Below are 27,205 nucleotides of genomic sequence, written 5' to 3' on the forward strand. Positions count from 1 at the left end.
AGGAGTCTCTACAGAGCTGCAAAATGTCAACGTGGTCTCTTATTGCTTAGGGTGAAATGATAACACCAAAGTGGAGGTGAGCCGGGAGAGGAGGGTTTTCCAGGGGTTAGAGAGGAAGCATAGGGTAAAAATAATGATGAACTTTAATAGCAAACTGAATATTATAAAAGACAGATGTTAGCTCTCCTATGGCACGTTTATTTCAACTACTGTGGAGTTACATGATCATGGGCTTCGCCAGAAAGCATTTTCCTTGTTATGTATCTGGCTGTGGCTTACTAAATATACCCATCTGCTTGGTGACTAAGTCCTGCTTATCTTTACCAAGACAGGTAGTAATTTCACATGCATACCTACTGCCAATCAGCAGATCTGCTCCGTAGCGTGTGCAGTTCAAGTCGAGCACTGCAGTTCACGGATCATTTTGCTTATGAAGATACCGGCTCAGTGCCGAAGCCAAAGATGAAAGGCGGAGGTGTGTGGCTCCCATCCGACATCCTGTGGTCGTGCAAGGGGATCAAGCATGAATCTCCAGGAGATTTGAAAGGATTTTTTTATTATTAGAAACAACCGACTTTTGAGTTAAGACATAAATGGAAGGTATATGCATAACAGTGGCAGATAAAGCTGTAGAGGAGGATGGGCATTTTGGCTGGGTCACTTAAACCGCTCCATCTAAACCCACCTTCCCCCCCCCCTTAATAAATCCAGTGCTGATTGATCTGTGTGGAGAACCTCTGCCTTAACATACAGCCTTTACCTCTGCCTAAATTCTGTATTCATTAGTGTGTGTTTTTCCCCATGTAATATTATTTGGATTGTTTTTTGATGCACGATAGAGTCGATAAAAATCAGAGGGAGGACAAGGCTCTCTGGTCACCAGGGGTTGCCATTAGCGACGGGGGCTAAGTGACGGTAAATGCCGTCCAGCAACTGAAACAGCCATCACCTGTGACGATAAAAACTTAGCAAGGAGGTGAAGTAAAAACCACGTAAAATGAAATGTTCCTCTGCCTTTGCAGTCTTTCTCACCGGCACCCAGGCTGAGAGGAGAGGAAAAACATGACGCTCTCTAATTGTTCCGGGCTTCACACGGGGGAGTCTCTCCTGTCACGAAAGGGATTGCAGGCGAGGCCGTGGCCAGTGCGGATGTGAGCGTCCCTGTGGGCCGTGATTCACGGCATCTTTTGTGGGCGCCGGATGGAGATGGGCACGGTTCAGTGCAGTGGGAGGATGCAAGGTGTGCTTTCTGAATAGTGGCCAGTGACTGATCGCCACGTGGGTCTGGCTGACGGGGGCCCCTCGATGGAAAGATTCGTATGAGCCGGACACACAATGATCCTGAATTTTCTCGACCAGGGGTACTCAATTATTTTTCCAAAGGGGCGGTGGGGGGGTGGGGTGATCACGAGGTCTGGATTCCAGTGCAGTTCAGATGCAGAGTCCGCCATTTGAGTAGCTCTCCTGTAGACGTTGTTTGGTAACTTCCTACTAGGGCTTCTACTAACGACTATGTTTCTGTGGATTAATCTACAGTATCAACTATTTTACTGGTTGGTTGATTAATCTAAAATGATAAAATCAACTTGACTGTTTAATTTAAGTTAATTTTATTTTGACAGCAACAAACCGCATGTCTTTCTAGCCCTTTAGATAATGGATGATGGCTTTTCAACACTGTATGGACATTATTTTCGCACGGAACTCGATAAGCAGATTGGCTGCCTAAAATTGTAATGAGATTCAGTAAATTATTATTGAGCATTGTGACACCCAAAACTTAGCAATCTGTATAGATTTCGCGTATCCTTATGTTTTATTAAATTCAGTTAACGGAGCACGCCATATGCTACTGTTTTGGTAAATCATGGAAGCAATAAGCACTGAGGTGCCGATGGAGAAACGAACTTTTAAAAGAGGAGATACTGTGATTGAATAAGGTAAAAGACGTTGGTTTTCGTGTTGATGCTTTTTGCAGATGAAGTCCGTTGCATTTTTTTTTTAATAACGACATATTTTCTTTTTTTTATTGTGCATTTGTTTCAGTTTTAGCTTACGATAACATCACTAATCGCAGCATGCCCGAGGCACACAAACACACACACTGGACTGTCAATCAACATAGAATAAGGCCAGATTCTCATCTAAACCTTTTCTCAAACACTCATTCTATGGAGATTCTAAGGTAGCAGGCAGACAACTTTATGGCTTTAATGATGATGTATTTAGCAGCTAGAAGGGCAATAGATATTTACATGCACTAATAATCTGTTATTTTATTATGTTTGTTATAGCTTAGTTATAGTTTTTTTATTCTTTTTTATTCTTTTTATTTTTATTCTTTTTTTAGTATTTTTTAACTTTCTACAGAGTATGAGTATTTATGTGTATTTATATAGTTACAATACAGTATCACTCATAGCTATTTTGCACTATTATTTCTTCACCTTACCTTTACTCCTATTGTTGCACTGAGCATGTAAAGGACAAAAGAATTTCCCTCGGGATAAATAAAGTTTTTCTTATCTTATCTATCTTATCTTATATTTAAAAGCCTCGTGCCTTTTCTGACGACTGTGTCTCTCCTCTTCTGCTGCTCCTGCATAGTGCTACCGAGGCTTTACAGAGGATAAAACCACCTTTTCGTTTTGTGATATCTTGAACTACCATAATTACGTAGTGAAATTAAATACAAACATTTGTTATAATGAATTGAAGCTTCTTAGACGTCATAAAGGTAATTTTATTAAAAATAATTTTAAAAAATATGCATTGATTTAAAATATCGATGTTGAACCATTTTCAGCGTTGACGCTCTTGCCTGCGTCGACTAATCACAGCATCACCCTAGCTGGTTAAAGTACCGGCAGTCTGGGCCTTGATTGGGATTTTGATCACGTGGAGGACATGCAGACTCCATGGGGAGCCCTGCAGGTGCCACATCCTTAGAAGCTGGCAATAATAATAGCAGCTACTTTGTGGTGTGTTTGCTTTTTCTCAGACGTGGTGTACATGAAATGCCTTATATCTGAGGCCATGAAAATTGAAAATCTTATAAACAACCCCATCTTGTTCTGGCTGTACCCCTGCCTTTTGTCCTGTGCTACCAAGGATGGACTCCAAGGGACTCGGCAACACTGACCAGAATAATCAGCTGGATGGAATGATAGAGGGATGAATGGATGGATGGAGTAAATGACTGCATTGCGACCTGCTCCCGGTTGTTTCCAGCGGAGCACTGCTGACTGCCTTCTGCTCTTTTTTAATGACAATACAAGCTGCCCATCCATTGGATAGCACAAGTTATTAACATTAGTTAACAGTGCCTGGTTCCACTGCTCAGTGCCTTTCCTGGGTATGTTTACTCTGGCCCACACTACTGGAAATGTAAAGTAACTTACGAGCATTTACAGTAGGCCAGGACAAGAGTTTCTGACTCAACACTGTGTATTCATGGCTGCATCGTGTGGTATTTGCTATCTGCCTGTAGATGTCTGTATTTGCTTTTTCTGGATAGAGACGGAGCTTTTCCACTCCTCTGTCCCAACAGCTGGGATTAGCTATACGGAGCAGAGGACTTTGCTCAGCCAGTTCTGGTCCTCCAGGTTCCCAGTTCCCAAATCCAAGATCAGAAAATATTCGCTGAAACATGAAATGTTTAAGGAACAAGTACCTGTTTTTTTTTGTTATTCTGTTCATAACGACTCACATCACAGGGAAATGTTTCTTGCAAGCGTCGGTTTTTGTAATCTCCTAAATGAGCCTGTTTTTGTGTCGTATACCACATATTTAATAGTGCATCACTGCCGCTGTTTGTTCCTGTGGGCTATTTTGAGCGAGTGCTTCGGCCAGTTACCATTGGCTTCTTTCCGATCATGGCTGATGACGGAGCAAACTGGGTCTTTTATTACCGACACAGCCTGGTTTTCCACAGTGGGACCAGCAGAAGCATGTGACCGTGCCCGTGACATCAGCTGTATATCAACTGGGGGGGGGGGGGGGGGGGGGGGGATTGTTTCTGTGATCCTGTCATGATTTTGGCGCAGCTCAGGTGTGCTCCTCCCTATAATAATGCTTATAATGAATTTATTATGTAATTACTGGCAGCAGAAATGGATTACTGGATTACTGGGTGGTGCACTTTTGTGCGTGTGGGTGTTTTTCTGTTTAAATTGGAAATGGGTCATAAGCTCTTCATACAAAGATTGTGATCCACTGACATTTTAATGCTTCCAGTCGTCTTTCATGATCTTCGATCCAAAAAGCACCCAGCCTTCACGGGACACACTTTGTCCTGGCAGCTGCCCATTTTTCTGTAGTAGTGTCTGCTTCTGGGTCCATCTTCTCTTTCCAGGGCTGTTCCAGGCTTACGTACCACTCAGTGCTGGCATTTTTATTCGCTTAGCAGGTACCGGCTTGCCGACGCGTGTCCATAAGCCTGGAAGTCACACACTTCCATTTCTGCCCGCGAGCACGTGGGGGGCACGTAGTGAAAAGAGCGGGGGGAATGTGGGGGGGCCATGGTGGGAATGTGGGGGCCCCTTGGGGGGCCCATGGCTCTCTCCCATTAAATGAATTACACCCAGTGTGCTTTCTTCCACTCCCCTGCCATCTGCCTCTCCAGCTCCTGGCAGGACAGGATCTCCTGACCTGTCTACCTTGTGTTATGTTGGCTTCCTTGATAAGGATAGACCTGGACACAAACTGGGACAGATTTCCTATGAATTACTAGCAAAACAGGCTAACTGTGTGGTGCGTAACTGGAGCAGAGCTTTAGCAATATTATTTATGTAATCAGTGTGGTATCTCCTCTTGGTATAATCTGCCAGCCCCCCCCCCTCACAAACAGCTTTTTCATCCTCTCTCTAGTGCTAACCCCTCTGCCCCCAAGGGAGCACTGTATCATGGTAACCCCTGGCCCTCTGAGAATTAGTCTTACCATGCCAAGCCTGTTTAATTTATCTATATTTTTTTTATTTGAAATGGGAGATGACATCACATACAAGGTAGGCATGAAGTGCTATATAAGTGCTGAAATATATGTCTAATAATAATAAGTAATATTCATCATGAGTCATCAAATATCCCCTGGCTATTTAACAAGGTGACTGATTTGGAGCAGTAATAGGGTGTTGCAGCTAAGGTTGTGCATCTCCATGACTGAGGCGATGCCATACACATCCTGATGCATTGCCAACGATCCAATACCTTAATGATACATTTGAAGCAGTATTGGGATAATGATACGATTCACCCCTATTGCGATGCAGTGTGATTCGACATGATACCATGTGATGCATCTCGCAGGGCACCCTGCATATTATTGACAGTAGTCATGGTGCATGTCTTGATGGTAACTTCGGCCTGTACCGGGAACTGAGAAGGGCAGCTGCGAGGGCTCTGAGGGCAGATAAGGAGCTGTTTGTTAGAGGAATCTGTGAGCAAGTGAAACACCATATATGGTCTAGCAACCCATGTCCTGCTTATAGATGAATTACACGCATCACGAAGCATTACACACATCTGAATCTGGTCCTTGGAGAGTCACCATCGTGACACTTTGTTTTGTGTTTCAGTATATTGGTGCTGCGATGTGATGTGGCATGGTGAAGGGGGTATAGGCCAGGCCCGGGACCCTCCTGCTGAGGCACTCTGCGTTGTGTTTCGGTATGTTGGTGATGTGACGCGTGTGGTGAGGGAGGTGCAGGCCAGGCCCGGGACCCTTCTGCTGAGGCACTCTGCACTGTGTTTTGGTATGTTGGTGATGTGACACGTGTGGTGAGGGAGGTGCAGGCCAGGCCCGGGACCCTTCTGCTGAGGCACTCTGCACTGTGTTTTGGTATGTTGGTGATGTGATGCTGTGTGGTGAGGGAGGTGCAGGCCAGGCCCGGGACCCTCCTGTTGAGGCACTCTGCATTGTGTTTTGGTATGTTGGTGATGTGACGCGTGTGGTGAGGAAGGTGCAGGCCAGGCCCGGGACCCTCCTGTTGAGGCACTCTGCATTGTGTTTTGGTATGTTGGTGATGTGACGCGTGTGGTGAGGGAGGTGCAGGCCAGGCCCGGGACCCTTCTGCTGAGGCACTCTGCGTTGTGTTTCGGTATGTTGGTGATGTGACGCGTGTGGTGAGGGAGGTGCAGGCCAGGCCCGGGACCCTTCTGCAGAGGCACTCTGCACTGTGTTTCGGTATGTTGGTGATGTGATGCTGTGTGGTGAGGGAGGTGCAGGCCAGGCCCGGGACCCTCCTGTTGAGGCACTCTGCGTTGTGTTTTGGTATGTTGGTGATGTGACGCGTGTGGTGAGGGAGGTGCAGGCCAGGCCCGGGACCCTTCTGCTGAGGCACTCTGCGTTGTGTTTTGGTATGTTGGTGATGTGATGCTGTGTGGTGAGGGAGGTGCAGGCCAGGCCCGGGACCCTCCTGTTGAGGCACTCTGCACTGTGTTTTGGTATGTTGGTGATGTGACGCGTGTGGTGAGGGAGGTGCAGGCCAGGCCCGGGACCCTCCTGCTGAGGCACTCTGCGTTGTGTTTTGGTATGTTGGTGATGTGACGCGTGTGGTGAGGGAGGTGCAGGCCAGGCCCGGGATCCTCCTGTTGAGGCACTCTGCGTTGTGTTTTGGTATGTTGGTGATGTGACGCGTGTGGTAAGGGAAGTGCAGGCCAGGCCCGGGACCCTCCTGCTGAGGCACTCTGCGTTGTGTTTCGGTATGTTGGTGATGTGACGCGTGTGGTGAGGGAGGTGCAGGCCAGGCCCGGGACCCTTCTGCTGAGGCACTCTGCACTGTGTTTCGGTATGTTGGTGATGTGACGCGTGTGGTGAGGGAGGTGCGGTTACCGCGGTGACAGTCTGACTTTAGATGATTGACCCAGTGGGGAATGTGTGCAACAGCTTACAAAGACATGATAAAAGAAACATGATACAAGAAATGTCCTACTGTGGTCTGGAAGCATAATGACCCCTGAAAACATTAATAATGCCTGTTGCTCCATAAATAAATAATAATATCAATAAAGCGAAATGATTTAACTGTATGTATGTAGCTATTCTACATTAATAATTGGATATTGCCAATGCAAAGATGTTAGAAACGATGCATCCCAAATTGTACCTGGTGCACGCAGTTTTAATCGGGGTCGTATTGTGAACTTTATGTCGGTGCACTGATGCCAATCGATGAATCTTACCTTCCCTGTTTGTAATGAATCAGGCGACATTCCACTGCCGTTTATTCACCAAAGCCGAAATAGAATCCAAAACTCAATATCGTCATTGGGTTTTAGTGTTAAGGTTTAAACTCAAACCCACTTTCTGGAATATTTCAGTGTAGATCCGCATATCCCCACATACATCATCAAGCATGAATACCAGCTAGGGAGGTTTTCCCGAAAGTGGATTCGGGTTTAAACCCTAACTATGACACCGCGGTAAAGTCAGCTTTATATTCAGATTTCCGGCTGTAATATTTTTCAACGAAAGCAATTAACAGCCTTTGCTTTTCTAGATTTCTTTATGGGCTATTTTAAATTATTATTCATATTAATATTAATATTTCAATGTTTGTATGTGCACTTCATGTTCAATAGACCAGCTGTCTTGTTTACAATTGCTGATGGTGAATAGACACTGCAATTGCTAATGAATACATTTAAAAACATAAATGAAAATAGCAATAAGCAATGTCCCCTGTAGTTTAAGGCAGTGGTTCTCAAACTCGGTCCTCAGGCCCCACAGCCCTGTTTGTTTTCCAGCTATCTCTGCCCTACACACTGCTGATTACCTGGATCAGGTGTGTTCAGTCAATCAGAAGCTGAAAGACAGCTGGGACTTGTGTGTGGGGCAGGGATAGCAGGGAAACAAGCAGGGCAGTGGGGCCCGAGGACCGATTTTGAGAATCACTTAAAAGACACACAACTGGACTATATTGTTTAGGTTATTAGTCCGATAATTCTTTCTTTTGTACTTTTAATGGACACAGTACTGTTATCATTAGCAATCGAAAAGCATTGCGAGGGAACTCAGAAATAATTAAAAAAATATCTTCCCACCCAGACCTCATAGGGGCTCCGTATACTGCAACTGACTGCAATAGAAAAATATCACAAATACATCACTATTCGGGGGCGGCATGGTGGTGCAGTGATTAGCACTGTTGCCTCACACCTCTGGGACCCGGGTTCGAGTCTCCGCCTGGGTCACATGTGTGTGGAGTTTGCATGTTCTCCCCATGTCATCGTGGGGTTTCCTCCAGGTACTCCGGTTTCCCCCCACAGTCCAAAAATATGCTGAGTCTAATTGGACTTGTTAAATTGCCCATAGGTGTGCATGTATGAGTGAATGGTGTGTGAATGTGCCCTGCAATGGGCTGGCTCCCCATCCTGGGTCGTTCCCTGCCTTGTGCCCATTGCTTCCGGGATAGGCTCCGGAACCCCTGCGACCCAGTAAGATACACGGTTTGGGAAAATAGATGGAGCAGGAGAGGATGACCAGAGCTAAGGGAGGTATGCACCTACTAGAGCAGGCGAGGATGACCAGAGCTGAGGGAGGTATGCACCCACTGGAGCAGGAGAGGATGGCCTGATTTGAGGGAGGTATGCACCCACTGGAGCAGGAGAGGATGGCCTGATTTGAGGGAGGTATGCACCCACTGGAGCAGGAGAGGATGGCCTGATTTGAGGGAGGTATGCACCCACTGGAGCAGGAGAGGATGAAACAGAGCTGGAAGTGTTAGTGTTTCCAGGGGACTGGAAATTGCATCAAACCTTGTATTCTTGGAAGCAGGTCTGTATGTAATTGTAAAGTTGAACCAGGTAACAAATAGCACTCACAAGACCAGTATGCAGTTTTGCCTCATTGCCTTTTTTATATATTTTGAGGTGTATGTGAGCCATCAGAACCATGTGGTTCAGGTGAGCAGTTCCCAGTAACCAGTACCTACATTCCATCTTTATTGAGAGTTATTCTCAATTTCCTACATCATAGTTTAGTAGGGGAGAACTGATATGAGATATAGGCACAGGGTGAAGTTTAGCAAGAATCCCCTGGTGCTGGGGAAGTGTTCCCCCTACTCTACCCTCTGATGCATCTACCTGCACTGTGAACGGTAAGTCTGTGTCTGGCTGGCAGAGAACTGGGCTAGTGGAGAACATCTATAGCTTAAATGCTGTTTAAATGGGGTGGATCTTCATTAAGATATGAAACAAGTAAAAAATATGCTTACAGCTATTGCTTTGAAAGACATAAGAAACTAAAAGACCCAGGAAGACTTTAATTTTGCACACGTCCAAGTTTTACGTGCTACTGGAGGTTCCCTATCCCACAATAAAAAGCATATGCATCAAACTAAAGGCAACGGATCGAAATAAAAGTCGATTGCAAGTTCAGTGTAAATTGATATGGCATATCAAAATAATGGTCAATTACTGCAAACAGTATACAACCTTCCTTCACCGACCCAAATAAATCAGAGAGCAGAACAAACAGAATAACATAGAAATGCAACAGTTTGGATGATAAGCCCCTTTGGAGCTTCTCCACGCCGCGACTCTCCCAGATGTGGGCAAGACAGTGAAGGTGGACTCATCAGAGGACAATACATGTTTCACATCGTCCACAACCCAAGATTTATGCTGCTGGCACCATTGAAACCAATGACTGGCATTGGCACGAGAGACCAAAGATTTGGTTATAGCTGCCCGACCATGAATATCGACCCTGTGGAGCTCCCAACGAATAGTTTTCTGCAGTGAATTGGGCAGCTGTGGTTTTAAGTTTTTTGGATAAAGTCCAGGTTAATGGTCAGAGATCCCTTTTAGACAGCTTCCTTACACCCACTGTTATTCCTGTTGGATGTGATCCATCCTTCGTCGCGGTATGCCAATATTACCCTGGATACCGTGGCTCTCGATGCACCACAAAGACTTGCTGTCCTGGTCACAGTTGCACCAGCAAGATGTGCACCAACAATTTGTCCTCTTTTAAACTGTCCCCCATTACATTGTGTGAATTGCAGGATGTCATATACTGCTGTGCTACTGCTCTGCTAATTTAACCTTCTAATCTAACCTTCTGCTCTTATATTGGAATGTGCAATCTGTGAAGATCGGCCACTGGGCTTCACATTTAGGTGTGAAACCTCAGACACTATATCGGCCAGTGTTTCGGTTTCATTTTACGTCCCCTGTATATACACGCATGCACATATTTTAAGGCAGCATGTTGAAACTATTCAACATTCAAATAAGAGGATAAAAAAACATTTCTTTAATTTTATGATATGACTTTCAAGCTGAGACATGCCTCTGCTACCTGTAAAATGGTGGGAAATTCTAAGTATTTCGATTGCTAATTCAGACAGGCAGCAATAACAGCCTTCTCATTATGTTGCTTACCGGATGAGATGGCATGTATCAGGCCGTGTGCCATCCAGGTGTGCACATGCAGGTTTGTGTGCCGCTGAGTAAAGTACCGATACACCACACTCAGAGGCCCGATCCCGAACCCGTCCCTACAAACCCTAACCTCACACTCACAAATCATTGGCTGAACGTATAAAAATTAAGTTAACAATTTGAATGCTTTTTTGTTAATTATTCTGGCTTAAATTATTGAGTAAACTATGAGTATTTTAAAGTTAGACTAACAAATATTTAAGTACAGCCAAAACAATTTGCCTTTATTTTTACAAATCTAATTAAGTTAAAATAACATATCACTACAACTGCTGTGGCATAAATCTTCTTAATTATTTAAGCTTAGATGTTTTTCTTCTTACAGCCGGTCTCCACCAAGTCAGTTACCATAGTTCTGGTACCTCAAAGTGTTGCTTTTTCTTGGTCATAAAAACAGACAGGGAGCGGAATTAAGACACTCAACTCAAGCGGAAGAGCAAAGTCTTTCTATTGAGTACTTGTGTTGGTCCTGTTAAGAACTCAATAAACCCTAAACCGCATACAATCCAGAAACACAGAGAAATTATTAACATTATTAACAGTGGTGTCTGTGGATGGTCTGAATATTAACATCATCAAACAAGGGGCTATATACAATGTCCCAGCGTACTCAATAATTAAATGTACTCAAAGTTTCTGCGCAAATGAAACTCACTTTCAGAACTTGCAGTAACAGCATTTTTCAGGTGTTAAGGGAGGGCAAAAATATTTGTTCAAAATACACATGTAACTGAGTTGAGGGAATGTTCCTTATTTTTTACTTTGACCAACAATAAGCTGTTAACTAAGATGTAACAAATGTAAAGTTTAATGCTGAGAAACATCTTTATTTTAAGTGTTACTTACTATCCCACGCAACATCACTACCACTTCAATATCCCTCAATGCTTTGTATTAATATTGAGGATGATATTTTGCCGTATAAATGTAAGAACACAATTACATAAAAAAATAAAAGTTAGTATTAAGTTAATACTATTGAATGTTTAAACACATGAATGTTATGTTTTTGAAGACAGCTAATTTTCCCGAGAGGAGTAGGCATGATATAATGCGTGCACACAATAATACACGTGAAAGTCATGGTATATGTGGTGTCGGTGGATGGTTTGCTATTATCTGTGGTTTAGGTCATCGGCAGGAGGTGTGCACACGTGTGTGTGTGTATGTGTGTGTGTGTGTGTGTGTCTAAAATGTACTCAAAACAAAAAAATTGTCAGCAGCCGTACCACCTGCAGTTCAGACGAGGTGATCCATGTTTTTATAAATTGCTAAACACATGGCCTTAAATAAAGTGTTACTGAAGCCTGAAGAGGGCGCAGTGAGGGAGAGTCTGTCTCATCTTTCTTGCTAAAATTCCCTTCAGTGTAAGTGCATAGGGCCTGTTGTGAGGGAGCGTGAATGTGACTCGTAATGGTGGCGGAGTGTCGAGGATGTAGTTTGGGACTGGGCCAGAGTCTGGATCACTGGCCTCCTTCACCGAGAGTGAGTGTGCTTCCCCTGTTATGCTTCCTGCTGATTTATTTTATTTGCCACATGTCCACTATGGAATATCCAGCGATTACGTTTTCATTGTTTTGTATGAATATGTAATATTTTATTATCGTTTGCATAATTCAGAATCTCTACTAAATACCAGAATTACCTCTAATAGGTCTTGTAAGACTTCAGCCATCCCTGATTTTCAGTGTCCGGTGATTTTGCGCAGCATTGCGATGTTTTGGCCCTTTTAAATGGGATTTTTGATGGGACGGATCTCACACAGATTCATGACCCAGCTTTTACAGCACTGATGTCTTTCTTGGGTCTCTGTGATCCCCTCATTATTTGGTATATACTGTGTTTCTTTGTATGTGCGTGTGAGTGTGACTTTCTTATGTGTGGTTATTGTTTTTTAAAAAAAATTTTCAATAAGGCATCGGTTGCCAAGGTGATCATTCACAGCACCCCTGCTGCTCCCCCCACCCCCAGCTATATCCATTTTTTGAATGCACTATATATCATAGTATTGTCTAGACATTTATTGGGTTTTCCATTGTTTATAACCATGGTTTGCTTTGGAAGGTCCTTCCAAGAATTTGTACGCCATTGACCTATGACTATTATCCCTTGACTCAGGTGGCAACCTTGACAAGCTTGTATTGGCAATGCAGGCTTCTTTCATCACTGCATTTTCTGGTAGGACCTTCCACCATTGGTGTTCCAGGACTTGCAAACATCTTGGTTCCCTGTACTTCACGTGCTCTGTGGTCCCCTGCAGTGTCTGTGTGCTACATGCATCCCTGTGCCGGTTTACTTGACCGTTCCCATCTCTTCTTCTTGCACCAGGGGAGCCTTCTCAGAAGTCGTCCTGGCAGAGGAGAAAAGGACCCAGCGGCTGGTGGCTATCAAGTGCATCCCCAAGAAGGCCCTGGAGGGGAAAGAGAACAGCATCGAGAACGAGATCGCCGTCCTTCATAAGTGAGTGAGAGCGTTATGGTTGAGGCTGTGTCACGCTGACATTGCTACACTAATTTGTGGTTGGCGAAAGATTGGCAAACATTGAAATTTGTCCGCAGAAGAACAGAAAGCAATGACGTGGCAGGCAAACACAAATATACAGAAGTTGGAGACTCAGAGATGACCAATTCATATACAGTTTGAACTGTGTCTACAGAAGGAATCTGAGCTTCTGACCTCTATTAAGCCATAATTACCACAGCATTGGCGTACTTAACATAGCTTTTGTTAAATCTCCAGAATTATATACCGGAAATGTCAGAAGTAAAGGAGCCGCTCTTCTATTTTTAGTGTCCCTGTTGCCAGGGTTACGACAGACACAGAGGAGTCTTGGCTACATGGAGTTCCCTATAATGCAGCAGCAGGAAAGGAGCGGGGAGACAGTGTTCGCCTGCCGTTCGCGACTCTGAGGGAATCGTGGTCCATTTATGGCCAAACAAGTTTCTGTTGTGGGATTCCATCAAACCACCTGCTTGGCTACCCAGCACTGATGCCTTCTCGCTTTTTATGATAGGAGTGCCGATGAATTAAGCTCATGTTGACACTCTGCTTTCTTTCTTTGCATGTGGCTGGAGTTTAATCGCCTTCCAGCCAACAATACCAAGATATCTTTGAAGGCTTGTACAGTATTGGCGTTTTTTTATCCTTAAGTCTGCCCATGTTGCATCTGATTAAGCGGAACAGCGGACGTGCAGAAGGCTTCAGCGTACTTCTGTTCCTTTTTTACCTTGATTTTTCACTGGCATTGTTCACCACACTGCACCTGTGAAGTGACATTATTGTGATGTGTTCATATGCTCCTCCAGTGTGGTTACCACAGACAGGAAGATGACACTTCCAGTTTTGGCATGAGGAAAAAAAATGTTAACCCTTCCAGTTCCCCACCCCCCCCCCCCGCCTAAAGTTTCCCTTGAGCTTTTGCCTGGTAGGTATTTTGTCTGGCAAGTTTTCACAACTTCATTACTTGCCTTTTAATTTCTTTTTCTAATGCAGCACTTATACCATGATTCAGTAATTCATTTAAATCGCTTTTAACTTTTAATATGTCCTCCATGTACTGTTCAAGTACATTATTAACAAGTACAGCCATCAAGCAGGTGATATACAAACATGCTGTGTAACGTGCTGGATTAGACTGCCGATGTGTGAATACACACACAAACACACACACGTATGTATTCATATCTTTGTAGGGACCGACATTTCTATGGGAAAAACCCTCATTTCAAACTGACAACCTTAACCTCTACCCAGCTCTAACCTTAACCATAAGTAACCAAACAAAATACTAGACTTTTGGCAGTTTTAATTTTTTGATTGCATTCACAGATTTTTGTAAAACTGAATTTCCCCTTGTGGTGCTGAAAATGTGGTCCTCACAACACCAAAATAACAGGTTTTTATCACAGTGTGGGGGACATTTGGTCCTCACAATGAAATATATACATTATCAATATATACATTTCACACACACACCAGGATTTTTCTGTTCCTCTCTCTTCCTCTTTCATTTCAGCTTAGAATCTTTGTTCCCTTTGGCTTGGCTGTTAAAATCCACAGTTTCTTTCTCACTGATCTTGGCTCCCCATTGATCAATAATGGAGTGTTTAATTAAAGAGGATTAAGTTCTTGGCTTTTGATGCTTTTCCATCAGTGCTCTCTTCCTGCCTTCCCTTTACGGCGACCACAGCAGTCAGGTGCATTGCAGTGCTTGCAGTTCATCTAATGTGGAGAAAATTCACGTACTCAGATGTGGGGAAAGTCCTGATTTTCATTTGACGGTTCACCTACTACCTCTGAGAAGATGAAACAGGGTTCTCTACATTCCCCGTGGAACAGCTGGTGCCAGCATGACGGCTCAGCAGGAATCTGTGGAGCCTCAGTCCTCCAGGGTTGTGGGTCCGACCCCCACCTCTTTCTGTTGCTATATTTCCCTTACTTGTGTGCCAGTTACTATAGGGTGCTGTTCTTTTCTCCTGCAATCAAGAAACAGTGATTGGGGAATTGATGTCTCTAAATTTTTTGCTGGACTGATGTTCCTTCCGGGGTGGCATGGTGGTGCGGTGGTTAGTACTGTTGCCTCACACCTCTGAGACCCGGGTTAGAGTCTCTGCCTGGGTCACATGTGTGTGGAGTTTGCATGTTCTCCCCATGTCATCGTGGGGTTTCCTCCAGGTACTCCGGTTTCCCCCCAAAGTCCAAAAACATGCTGAGGCTAATTGGAGTTGCTAAATTGCCCGTAGATGTGCATGTGTGAGTGAATGGTGTGTGAGTGTGCCCTGTGATGGGCTGGCCCCCCATCCAGGGTTGTTCCCTGCCTCGTACCCATTGCTTCCGGGATAGGCTCCGGACCCCCCGCCACCCAGTAGGATAAGCGGTTTGGAAAATGGATGGATGGATGGATGTTCCTTCCTGGGCGTTCCCTCCACAGCGACCCATTTAGGGCGTCCCCTCTATGGCAGGCCCTTCAGGGTGTCTCCTCCAGGGCGTCCCCTCTAAGGCAGGCCCTTCGGGGTTTCCCCTCCTGAGTGTACCCTCCAGGGTTTTCCCCTCTCGGGCATCCTCTTCAGGGTTTCCCCTGTTGGAACATGATTTCTTTTAAATGCACTCTTCTTATTCTCTCTTTTATTCTATAGTTTCTCTGATGATTTGATTAGTGGGACACTAGTGGAGGTGCAATTGCAGAAAATTTTTTAAGCATCGTTTGATGACTTTAAACTATAGTTATTCTGATTACCAATCAGAATAAATTTTAGTGCAGATGCAAAATTAAAATAGCATTTAATTCTTTGTGATTTTCTGGTAATTCTTTGTTGAAGAAATATGAACTCAACGCATGGAAAGAAGAAAACGAAGTTCTAGTTTTCTGTGGCCTATATGGAAGTACACTGACACCTGGTGGCAAATTGCAGCGCATCAATGCCAGTTTCTGCTTGTAAATGCCATGTCTTGAACAGGAAGAGCTCCTTCTTCTAGTCATTACAAATTAAAATTAGCCAGTATATTGTCACATGTTTTTTGTTGCGCTTAAAATTGTAATCACATTTTAATTTCAAATTTTAAATCCAAATCCTATAAATGTTTAAAGTCTTTATAATGTAATACATTAATATCAATGAAGTTCACATTATATGAGTGACCATTCCATACCAGCTAATTTGTTATTGTTCTTATGTAAAACCACATGATCACCCACAGGAAATCACACTTTGCTGTCCTGCTAAGAATCTCATCGTTGTATCTTCTTTTCTATACCACAGAGGTGTTGCTTTGTGAAACTTATTGTCCTTTGGGCTATTAAATGCCACCTCGCAGCATACTGGGCTTTCATACAAGGTATCTAGGTTGTAGCCAAAACATGAAGAGGTTTTGGACATGGCTGGGAGTGTTTGGGGAGAGGACAGCTTCGCCTGATCACTAAGAGGGTGCAGGTTTGCAGCAAATATTCATGGAACCCAGTGCACACCCAGTGCACACCCAGTGCACACCCAGTGCAAAGGTGAACACTCCCTGCAGTTGCTCACATGACTTTCTCACATTTCATGGAGGTATTGCGGCCTTTTTCTGATCTTAAGACTTCAGAATCTGAGATGAATAGCTTCGTAATCAGTGTAAAATTGAATGTAATGAGCACTGGGCTCGAAACACAACCTTTTTTAACCTAAAGCAAGAATGGATTTTTTCTTACTCAGAAATTTACAACACATTCCATGTCAGAATACACGAGACAGACGAGACAGAAAGAACCTCTTCCTGTACTCAGGAGTGGCAGATTTCTTTAATTTGTATAAAGATTACAAAAAAATAGTGTGTGCCCAGTTAGGCCCTTTGTCACGCGGGGTGACGACCTGGGTTTTGGCCTTATGTTTAATCTCACTTCCTGTGTGCCCAGTTAGGCCCTTTGTCACGCGGGCGACGACCAGGCTTTTGGCCTTATGTTTAATCTCACTTCCTGTGTGCCCAGTTAGGCCCTTTGTCACGCGGGTGACGACCTGGGTTTTGGCCTTATGTTTAATCTCACTTCCTGTGTGCCCAGTTAGGCCCTTTGTCACGCGGGTGACGACCTGGGTTTTGGCCTTATGTTTAATCTCATTTCCTGTGTGCCCAGTTAGGCCCTTTGTCACGCGGGTGACGACCTGGGTTTTGGCCTTATGTTTAATCTCACTTCCTGTGTGCCCAGTTAGGCCCTTTGTCACGCGGGTGACGACCTGGGTTTTGGCCTTATGTTTAATCTCATTTCCTGTGTGCCCAGTTAGGCCCTTTGTCACGCGGGTGACGACCTGGGTTTTGGCCTTATGTTTAATCTCACTTCCTGTGTGCCCAGTTAGGCCCTTTGTCACGCGGGTGACGACCTGGGTTTTGGCCTTATGTTTAATCTCACTTCCTGTGTGCCCAGTTAGGCCCTTTGTCACGCGGGTGACGACCTGGCTTTTGGCCTTATGTTTAATCTCACTTCCTGTGTGCACAGTTAGGCCCTTTGTCACGTGGGCGACGACCAGGCTTTTGGCCTTATGTTTAATCTCACTTCCTGTTCCCTTCAGTTGCCTGACCTTGCCTGAGACAGGGAAGCTCATTCTTACCATTACTGTACCGCTGCTCCCAGAACAGTTTCCCTTTCCCCCAAAAATTGATTTCTTCCAAAATGGAAGAAATAATTGTTTTGCATTTAATTACAGCCTTTGAGCCATTATATTGTAAATGTAGACAACCAGAGCCCATGGTGTTACTTTTTTGTCTTGTCCATTTAAAGAATTTCCTCCGAGTGTGACAGTGTTCACCCAACACCCTTTCAGATGTGGAATTTGGACCCACAATGCAATGCAGCCTTGCTGCGGTAGCTGTTGTTCTTCTTGTCATAATTTTGATTCATTTCTCTCTTCCAGAATAAAACACGCCAACATTGTTTCCTTGGAGGACATATTTGAAAGCAAGTCTCATCTCTACCTTGTCATGCAGCTGTAAGTGTTTGGTCCGTTCTCCTCCAGCCTGTCTTTATATCTGTCCCACCATGTCAAAATTTCCTTTGCCTATTTGGATGTATCCCTTTAAAATGCCTCCCACTGCTGATTTTAATTTATAGATAATTAAGAGCTGAGAAACAGACAATTTTGATTGTTGATGGATTGAATTGAGAATGGATTGATGTTAGTATGTAACTCCTTGTAAAGTTGTGATGCTCTTGAAAAGGTGAGAGGTCCCTCCTTTGTCCCTTAGGGCCCTTTATACCATTGGGTACCTTCCTTTGTGCTCCACATTTAATGTTTCTGGTTTCACAAGTGAAGGGACTGAGATCTCTCTGTTTATGCTACTTACCATAAAATATTAAATCAAAATGATGGCCAGGTTCAGGGTTTTTTTTGAGAGGGAGTGAAATAAGTTACACAGATCCTGACACATGTTTTCCGGGGTAAAGTTTCGTAGGACAATGGAGATCAGAATGATTCCAGGTGTCTTGGAATCTTGGATTGTTCCTGTTTTCTAGATTTTCCCTCTCATGTGCTAGACGAGCTTCTCATTATGTATCAAGCTGAATGACTAAACATCTCTAACCAGTTATCAGCAGTAATTTGGGAGAGTCGCAGCCCTAAACTCATTAAGTATGAATAATTTAACTTAAAGGAGGGTGTGAAAAACGCGACTAAATGTGCGGTGTTTGATATCTGCGAATTGCTCGTCAGTGTGGCAGCTTGAGTTTGATAGGGAGGCAGACACAGATGGCGTGAGCTTCTGGACCGGCCCGTCAGCAGGTGGTCAGCAGTGTGTCGCAGTTAATCAGGCGCAGTAGCTTAGAGTCAGGCCCAGTATTTTTATTTTGGCAGCTATGGTAATGCCAAGGATTTGCTGCATACTTTCACAGAAACACAAGTTTTTCACTTGTTTTGAGAAAACAGCACAGGCAGAACTCTACTGACAGTGTATGATTTCACTTTTAAAGTAACAGAATAAACACCCAGAGAGTGATTCATTTGCAACAGCAGGAAGCATGGGTCTGGCCTCGTTTATGGCCATCTCAGCCAAGCACAAACATAAGCACACATTGTGTTAATGTAAATACAGTTTTAAAATGGCCAAATCCACTTCTGTGTGTATATGAGTGTGGTGATAAAGGCTGTGAAGGCTGAGACACACAGGCTCTGGTCAAAAAACATCAAACGAGTGAATCCTTCATATGTTAAAAGAAGCGGGTTCCCAGAATACTTTTGCAATCAAGTCTTTGTCAGTTTTCCGGCTGTTCCTGTCAGGTATGTGCCAGTTCAGGGAGGCCAGGAAAAGAGGGACTGACACCTGAAATGCCCTACGCTTAACCTTCCTTATTCCCGGAGCGCGAGTGTTGGATTATGTTCTCTGGTGTAGATACTTGACATTTTTTTTCTCACGCAGAGTATCCGGTGGAGAACTCTTTGACAGGATTGTGGAAAAGGGATTCTACACGGAGAAAGACGCCAGTAAGCTGATCCAGCAGATTCTGGACGCCGTGAAGTACCTCCATGATATGGGAATCGTGCATCGGGACCTGAAGGTGAGGAAGGTGGAGGGAGCAGGCAGTGCAGTCTCAGCTGAGGTTTGCTTCTCATAGGTCCCGTTCTAGTTTTATAGCAGTTCCTGTAAGTCTTCGGAGCTCAGATTAATTTGCTGTAGGGGCTTGGCGAAGGGGTCTTGCTGCAGGTTCCAACCGTTTAGCTGAAGTGCACAGAGATTCGTTTTGGTCTTTCATAGTGACTGACTCTGCTGGTTTATTGACTCATTGTACAAATATAATAACTAATGTCCCTAAATATTTCATGAAGACCTGCTGCTTTGTTTTTGGTTGGTGAAATCATACAGTGTTCCACAATTGTATTTGTCCTTGATGAGCCCAGAACCCATCCCAGGAAATGCAGGACACAAGACAGGGAACACCCTACATGGAATGCTACTGTAGTCCAACACAGAGCACATGCTCACACACACAATCTCATACTACTGGCAATTTAGTGATACTTGTTCACCTAATCCAGTGGTTCTCAAACTCGGTCCTCGGGACCCACTACCCTGTTTGTTTTCCAGCTATCCCTGCCCTGCACACTGCTGATTACCTGGATCAGGTGTGTTCAGTCAATCAGAAGCTGAAAGACAGCTGGGACTTGTGTGTGGGGCAGGGATAGCTGGAAAACAAGCAGGGCAGTGGGTCCCGAGGACCGAGTTTGAGAACCACTGACCTAATCTTACATTTTTTACTGAGGAAATAAAGCAGAGTTCCAAGAAGAACCCTAAAGAAACATGGGAGGAACATGCAAGAACACCTACATACATCTAGAGAGGGTTATCGGGCCCCCAGCCATGAAGATGTGATGTTTACTGTGCTAATTATAAACCGCATTGCCATCTATGTTTTGAAAGGTATATAGGGTCTCTCATTCTAATACAGTAAAACCTTGGATTGCGAGCAGAAATCGTTCCGGAAACATGCTCGTAATCCAAAGCACTCATATATCAAAGTGAATTTTCCCATTAGAAATAATGGAAACTCAGATGATTCATTCCACAACCCAGAAATATTCATATAAAAATGATTGATACAAAATATAATGTAAAAATACATAAGACAAATTAACCTACACTTTACCTTTGAAAAGAATCATGGATGTATGAGGGAGACGAGAGAGAGAGGAGAAGAGGAGGGTTATTTTGTAGGACAACTTTCACTATAACTAACGGAATCACTGCTATCTGTTGGCTCACTGGAATCTTTTTCTTTTTGTGAGACTTTAACAAGGAGCCTATCCAGTGACAGCTGCTTTTGCCTCCTTTTCGATTTTGTGGAAATGTGGACATTGCATTGTCTTTAAACAGATTCATCGCTCGCACTGCTACACCCTTATTCAGGTGGTGTTTTTTTACTAAATTTTGACTAAACGAGTGAGGCACGCCAACTGAGACCAAGCATGGGAGACGATTACCTACAATCCCGCAGCAAGAGAGAGAGAGAGAAGAACCATCGGCTCAGTTGTGATCACTTGACCCTCGGCAGACAACGCGTATATATAATACTCATATTGCAAGACCTCGCTCATTTATCAAGTAAAAATTTATTACAAATTTTTGCTTATCTTGCAAAACACTCGCAAACTAAGTTACTTGCTATCCGAGGTGTAACTGTATATATATTTACCAGAAGAGTAAATTTCTGTATTTTGAAGAACCGTGTATTTCTGTACAAGAAAAAAACTGCAAAAATATCCATCCTTGAAACACATTGTTCACCCAAATCAAGTATGAAATCCTCCTGAAAAGTTGTTCCAGCTTCTCTCCAGACCTGGACCTTCATCTGCACAGTACCATCAGTAGAAACTCCTCATCTCTGATTTCTCAATTCACCTCTGCCAGTTTCATGTTGCCTGGTTAGACACTGCTGACATGCCTCCCGGTCATCTGCCCTTCATTCTGTTCACAGCCAGAAAACTTGCTGTATTACAGTATGGATGAGGACTCCAAGATTATGATCAGTGATTTTGGACTGTCCAAGATCGAGGGCTCTGGTAGTGTCATGTCAACTGCTTGTGGAACCCCTGGATACGTTGGTAGGTCATCGTGTCTATTTTTGTTTTATGAACATACTGTCCATCCATTTTCTGTAATAAATTGTCCTATTTAGGGTCACGGGGGACAAGCACACTAGGATATGGAAAATACAAGCAACATTAAACGGTCTGGGATTAAATGGCTGGAATTAATGGATGGATTTGTTTTTTCACAGCTCCAGAGGTTTTGGCCCAGAAGCCGTACAGCAAGGCAGTGGACTGCTGGTCCATAGGAGTCATCGCCTACATCCTGTGAGTGAGAGGAATAGCACATGTTCTCTGTGGAGATTTTGCTAGCTCCGCATCCCACAGTCAGCCCGCTCTCTCTCCCTCTCCCACACGCTGTCTGTTCTCCAGGACTCCTCTGACGTTTCCGCAGCTTGCCAAGATTTTCTGGTGTTTAAGATCCAAGCGGCCCGTGCCAGACATTCTGTCTTGCCGCTAGATTCATTCTGTCTTGCCGCTGTGTTTCATTTGACTGTTTCTCATGTAGCATTTCAAACTCCGATGTCTAGGTGTTAAAATGCACATCTTACCATATTACTGCTGTATCTGCCATACGTATGGGGAGGGGGGGGGGGGGGTCTGCAGGCATGGGCTTACAGACAGACAGTTTATTGTGACAAATATGTTTTATATATTTCAGGTTTATGAAAGGCACAAATAAACTCCAAAAAGCATAATGTTAAAAATCTTAATACTTTCAGTTTCAGTCATTTTGCTAAATTTACTATATATCATAATGGTGTTTTTTTCTATACTGTCCAACCTTAATTCAGGAAATTTTGGTTTATTGGTTGTACTGCATCTAAAAGCTACTTTCTTTGAGTATCTCATGATATCTGCTCCTGTCTTCCCCTCATTGCAGCTTATGTGGTTATCCTCCCTTCTATGATGAGAACGATGCCAAGTTGTTCGAGCAGATCCTGAAAGCGGAGTATGAGTTCGACTCTCCTTACTGGGATGACATCTCAGACTCAGGTATCTGTTACTGTCTGTGTTCACCCCAGTCCATGATGACAATGACAGCTTTAAAAAAATGTAAATGATAGACCATTCTATTTGTGTGTCATTTTTCAAGCCTCTGTCAAGAGATCATTATGTGTGAAAATGTTTGAGAATGAAAGTATGTGATTGACGTGCAGTTACAGAGAATGAAAACCTTAATGTGTGATTAACATGCAGTGACAGAGAATGAAAACCATAATGTGTGATTAACATGCAGTGACAGAGAGTGAAAACTTTAATGTGTGATTAACATGCAGTGACAGAGAATGAAAACCATAATGTGTGATTTACATGCAGTGACAGAGTGAAAACTTTAATGTGTGATTAACATGCAGTGACAGGGAATAAAAACCCCAATGTGTGATTAACATGCAGTGACCGAGAATGAAAGAACTAATGTGTGATTAACATGCAGTGACAGAGAATGAAAAGCTTAATGTGTGATTAACATGCATTGACAGAGAATGAAAAACTTAATGTGTGATTAACATGGAGTGACAGAGAATGAAAAGCTTAATGTGTGATTAACATGCAGTGACAGGGAATGAAAACCTCGATGTGTGATTAACATGCAGTGACAGAGAATGAAAACACTAATGTGTGATTAACATGCATTAATAAAGAGTGAAAACCTTAATGTGTGATTAACATGTGGTAACAGAGAATGAAAACACTAATGTGTAATTAAAACATCCGATAATGATGAAAACTCTCAGATGTAATACACAGTAGTGCAGAATGGAATCCTTAGATACAATGTTTAAACGTTTACTGGAATAGTTTAGCTTCTGCACTGAATTATGTAACATTTTTGTTTTACACATTTTGGAGGTTTAACATTTTCCCATTAATTTTTTCACATTTTCATTAAATACTATGAAGTGTTCCTTTGAGAGTAGTATGTGAAGTATTTGTTTTATATATGTATTGTACTCACTACTTGTCTTCACAGCTAAAGACTTCATTGTGCACTTGATGGAGAAAGACCCCAGAAAGCGCTACACATGTGAACAGGCTCTGCAGCACCCTTGGTACACAGTCTCCCTATTCCCTACATTCCAGCTACCCTCTTCCAGGCTTTGCAGCCCATACAGTCCATTGTCTGTCATAAAGCTGGGAAGTCAGATACGATTGCAGTATTTTCAGCCGGTGACTGAAAGTTAAGGAGAAAACCCTCTTTCCCCAAACTCTGAAGCTGTTACTGAGCCATGAACATGGATGACAGTTATGTTATGAGTGTTGTGTATCGGCCCACTGTACCATCACCCAGGATGAGCGTCCCCCTTTAGCTTTAAATATGGAGACCCCGAGGAAGGCCTCCAGTTCATCTTTCATGCACTTACTACTTTTGCTGCTTTGCAGGATTGCGGGTGACACTGCATTGGACAAGAACATTCACGAATCTGTTAGTGCTCAGATCAGGAAGAACTTTGCCAAAAGCAAGTGGAAGGTAATTGGCTTCCAATGCTGCTGCCAAATCGGACATATGGGCCCGAGATTGCATGGGGAGGTGGGGGCTATACATCAAAAACTATATTTTAATATTTTTAGCCAGAAAAGCAATACACATATATACAGGTATCCCCCACTTTATGAACATTTGCCCTCTGCCACTTCACCTTTACGTAAGACCTACGTTAGTACCTGGTTTCCTTAACCAAAAGAAATTTGAAAATTTCATGAATATAGGAGAAAAGCGAAAATAGCATTTAGCATTTGTTTATCAGCGGGCCAATTATAGATATATAGTCATGTTGTTTTGGTCACCGATGGACCACATATAAAATGGTGGTCCTGTTGGATTATAATGGAGGAGAAAAACTCCTAGATACATACATACATACTTTATCCCCTCAGGGTTAACGTCCTAGCCATGCTGGTGATGATGGTGTAAACAAACTTACTGCACTGCCAGTCATATAAAAGTATATCACACGCAATTATGTACACTATTTATTAATTGACAATGATAATAAATGACTATGTTATTTATGTATTAACTATACTGTTTTTTTAACATTATTCAGGCTATACCATATAATCTAGGTATGTAGTAGGCTATACCATATAATCTAGGTGTGTAGTAGGCTATACCATATAATCTAGGTGTGTAGTAGGCTATACCATATAATCTAGGTGTGTAGTAGGCTATACCATATAATCTAGGTATGTAGTAGGCTATACCATGTAATCTAGGTGTGTAGTAGGCTATACCATATAATCTAGGTATGTAGTAGGCTATACCATATAATCTAGGTGTGTAGTAGCCTATACCATATGGAAAAAAAAAATGGAAAAGTTACAAGAATTTCGGGTTTTTATGCTGATCTGGTACACACCATACTGGCTTCAAATTTAAATAAAAAATGGATTGAATAAAGATTTGAATTTTTGATATTGATTTTATGGTGCAAGAGAGGACAGTACTATAATTTACTTCTGCAAAATGTATATGGTCACATGACCCATGACCTTTGACCTTTGCAGCAAGCATTTAATGCCACGGCAGTGGTCAGGCACATGAGGAGGCTACAGCTGGGGACTAGCCAGGAGGGCCCCAGCCAGAACACGCCCACCAGCCCGTGCCACGGGGATCTCCTGCTTCCTGAGGGGGACGAGGAGGAGAGCAGTGAGTCTGACACTGCATGACTTCCTGTCCTGAGTATATTCCTGCTATGCTGATCTCTTAATCACTAAACAGGTTTTACTAAACATCATGATTATGCCTTCTAGTTTATTCACATTTAATATGTCTAATATACCTGTGACACCCCATTCAGGACATAGCTGCCACTTTCTAACACAACTTGCCATTTAAATATAACTTATCAACACAAAGATACCCTATGAGGCTTCCACGTTAGCCAAGCACTAATGCCGAATAAAAATAAAAGTGTTTGTCCTAGCTTCAAGCGGCATCAGCTCCCAAATTCTCTGCTTTTTAATATTTTAGATTCCATGCAGTCACAGTGACCTCAGGTGCTATTTTGAATGCCTCTGTTTTCAGCCCCACACTGCGATGGTGTGTGTGTCAGGACAGCAGAGGGCAGCGCTGAGCGAGACGGCCTTCACAACTGCACCTTTCGCTGCCATCCTGCTAGTCGAGTCTGAGCAGAACCACGCCGCAAGGGCAAAATGTTTCACTGGAGCCCAGAACCCCAGTCTGGCCAGGAATACAGAGTTATTCCAGCGGCCCCCACCAGGGAGCGCTGCTGTGTAAAGAATCCAGGGTGGGGAGGGACACTATGCCTACGAAGGGAATCACTACGTGAAAGTTAACATGAAGCGAGGTGGAGAGGAATGCCCCAGATGTATTATGGGTAACATTGCAGCCATCAGAGCATTTGTCTTTTTTATTAAGAAATAACTCGTGTTCTTTTGTTTCTTATTTCGTATATCTTTCATTTTCATTTATCTCCTAGTAAAAAGAGATAGCAGGCAGAAACACCATATGAGGCTCATCCAAAACGTTAGTCTCCAGAGAAAATTGTTGCCTCCGAATTTGAAAACTTTCTCTTCATGGGAAGGCCGCTAGTTATCTTCCCTGTTAGATATGTGGCACAGGATCAGCTAGCTGACTGCAAGGCCAGCTTACCATTGGCTAGATGCCAAGTCCACCCACAGTATAGCTGGCATCAAATGATTCACTATGTCTTGTTTTTTTCCTACTTTTGTTGTTTTAATTATATGTGTTTCATTTTCAGCTGCCATCATAATGTACAGCTAGCTGGTACATCAACATCAGGCCCCAGTTGAAATTTACCATAGAAATGCGATCTGGGAGTAGAGCTGTTAAAAGCGTGTCGAAGCAGGAATGTCCTCCAGTGTCCATTCCCTTCAGTGCCTTGGAATTACAGCATCATCTGTTTGCTAACAGTTGTCATTTTTAAGTTCCAGTCAATAGTTATGTCATTTGCATAGTCAATCCATGTAATTTCAGTAATGACTATGTGTCTCATCTATCGATTCATGTAAGACAAATGCCTTTTAATTATCAAAATATCTGCGAAGTTGTTATTAGCATTCGTATAGTGTTAGCTTCCAGGGAGCTACTGCTAGTGCTGAATGCGTCCTCTTGTCCCTTTGTTCCAATCCCCAAATAACTTACAATAATTTGTCATAATGTTCAAGTTTCTTTGTTTTTGACGACGATGATTGTCTTTTCTTTGACAGCCAGAGGTGCCCATTCCATACTGTGCTGTTCATTCTTTCATCCCATATTGACATAAAATCTTTGTAAATCCACCCACTCATTAATGCTGAAATTGAAAACTGCGCTGTTAATGTGTTTTCATAGTTTTCATTGTCTTTCTAAGGTCTGTGGTTGCTGTGAGTACTAATGCTATCAGGGCAAACCTGGTTATCAGACAGTACATTGCGTTAATTTTAAAATATTGGAGTTTTCCTCTTTTATGCTTTAGTAAAGATTTTAACATTCCTCTTTTAGAAAGAAAGCATATGCAGGTATTTCATTAATTGCAGATAATTCTGTGAAAGGTCAAAGTCTGACCATTTTAAAGTAACATTATTTTTTTAATACTCATATTAAAAACTTTTATTAAAGACATTTTACTAAAACTATAGCATTAGCATTTATCGTTTAAAATATACAGTAGTCTCCTTCCATTCATATTTTTATGTACCCTTGCATATGTACAGAATGACTTGAATTAAAGAATGTAACTAAATGA

The 27,205-nt window shown here is 43.0% G+C and overlaps 1 protein-coding gene across 2 annotated transcripts in view; it reads left to right on the forward strand.

The window, feature by feature from the left end:
* The window catches only part of LOC125746995 (calcium/calmodulin-dependent protein kinase type 1-like), a 54,773-nt gene extending 27,568 nt beyond the window's left edge, over positions 1-27,205 (forward strand). For both annotated transcript variants that reach the window (XM_049021642.1, XM_049021641.1), the window contains 10 exons: positions 12,775-12,906; positions 17,829-17,903; positions 19,327-19,465; positions 21,380-21,506; positions 21,683-21,758; positions 22,375-22,487; positions 23,467-23,545; positions 23,877-23,964; positions 25,002-25,143; positions 25,522-27,205. In XM_049021642.1, the coding sequence (XP_048877599.1) occupies positions 12,775-12,906; positions 17,829-17,903; positions 19,327-19,465; positions 21,380-21,506; positions 21,683-21,758; positions 22,375-22,487; positions 23,467-23,545; positions 23,877-23,964; positions 25,002-25,143; positions 25,522-25,625 (1,075 nt within the window). In that variant the 3' untranslated portion in view covers positions 25,626-27,205. The remainder of the gene's footprint in view (positions 1-12,774; positions 12,907-17,828; positions 17,904-19,326; positions 19,466-21,379; positions 21,507-21,682; positions 21,759-22,374; positions 22,488-23,466; positions 23,546-23,876; positions 23,965-25,001; positions 25,144-25,521) is intronic.

The sequence above is a fragment of the Brienomyrus brachyistius genome, chromosome 8 (assembly GCF_023856365.1).
Source record: "Brienomyrus brachyistius isolate T26 chromosome 8, BBRACH_0.4, whole genome shotgun sequence".
Classification (NCBI taxonomy): Eukaryota; Metazoa; Chordata; class Actinopteri; order Osteoglossiformes; family Mormyridae; genus Brienomyrus; species Brienomyrus brachyistius.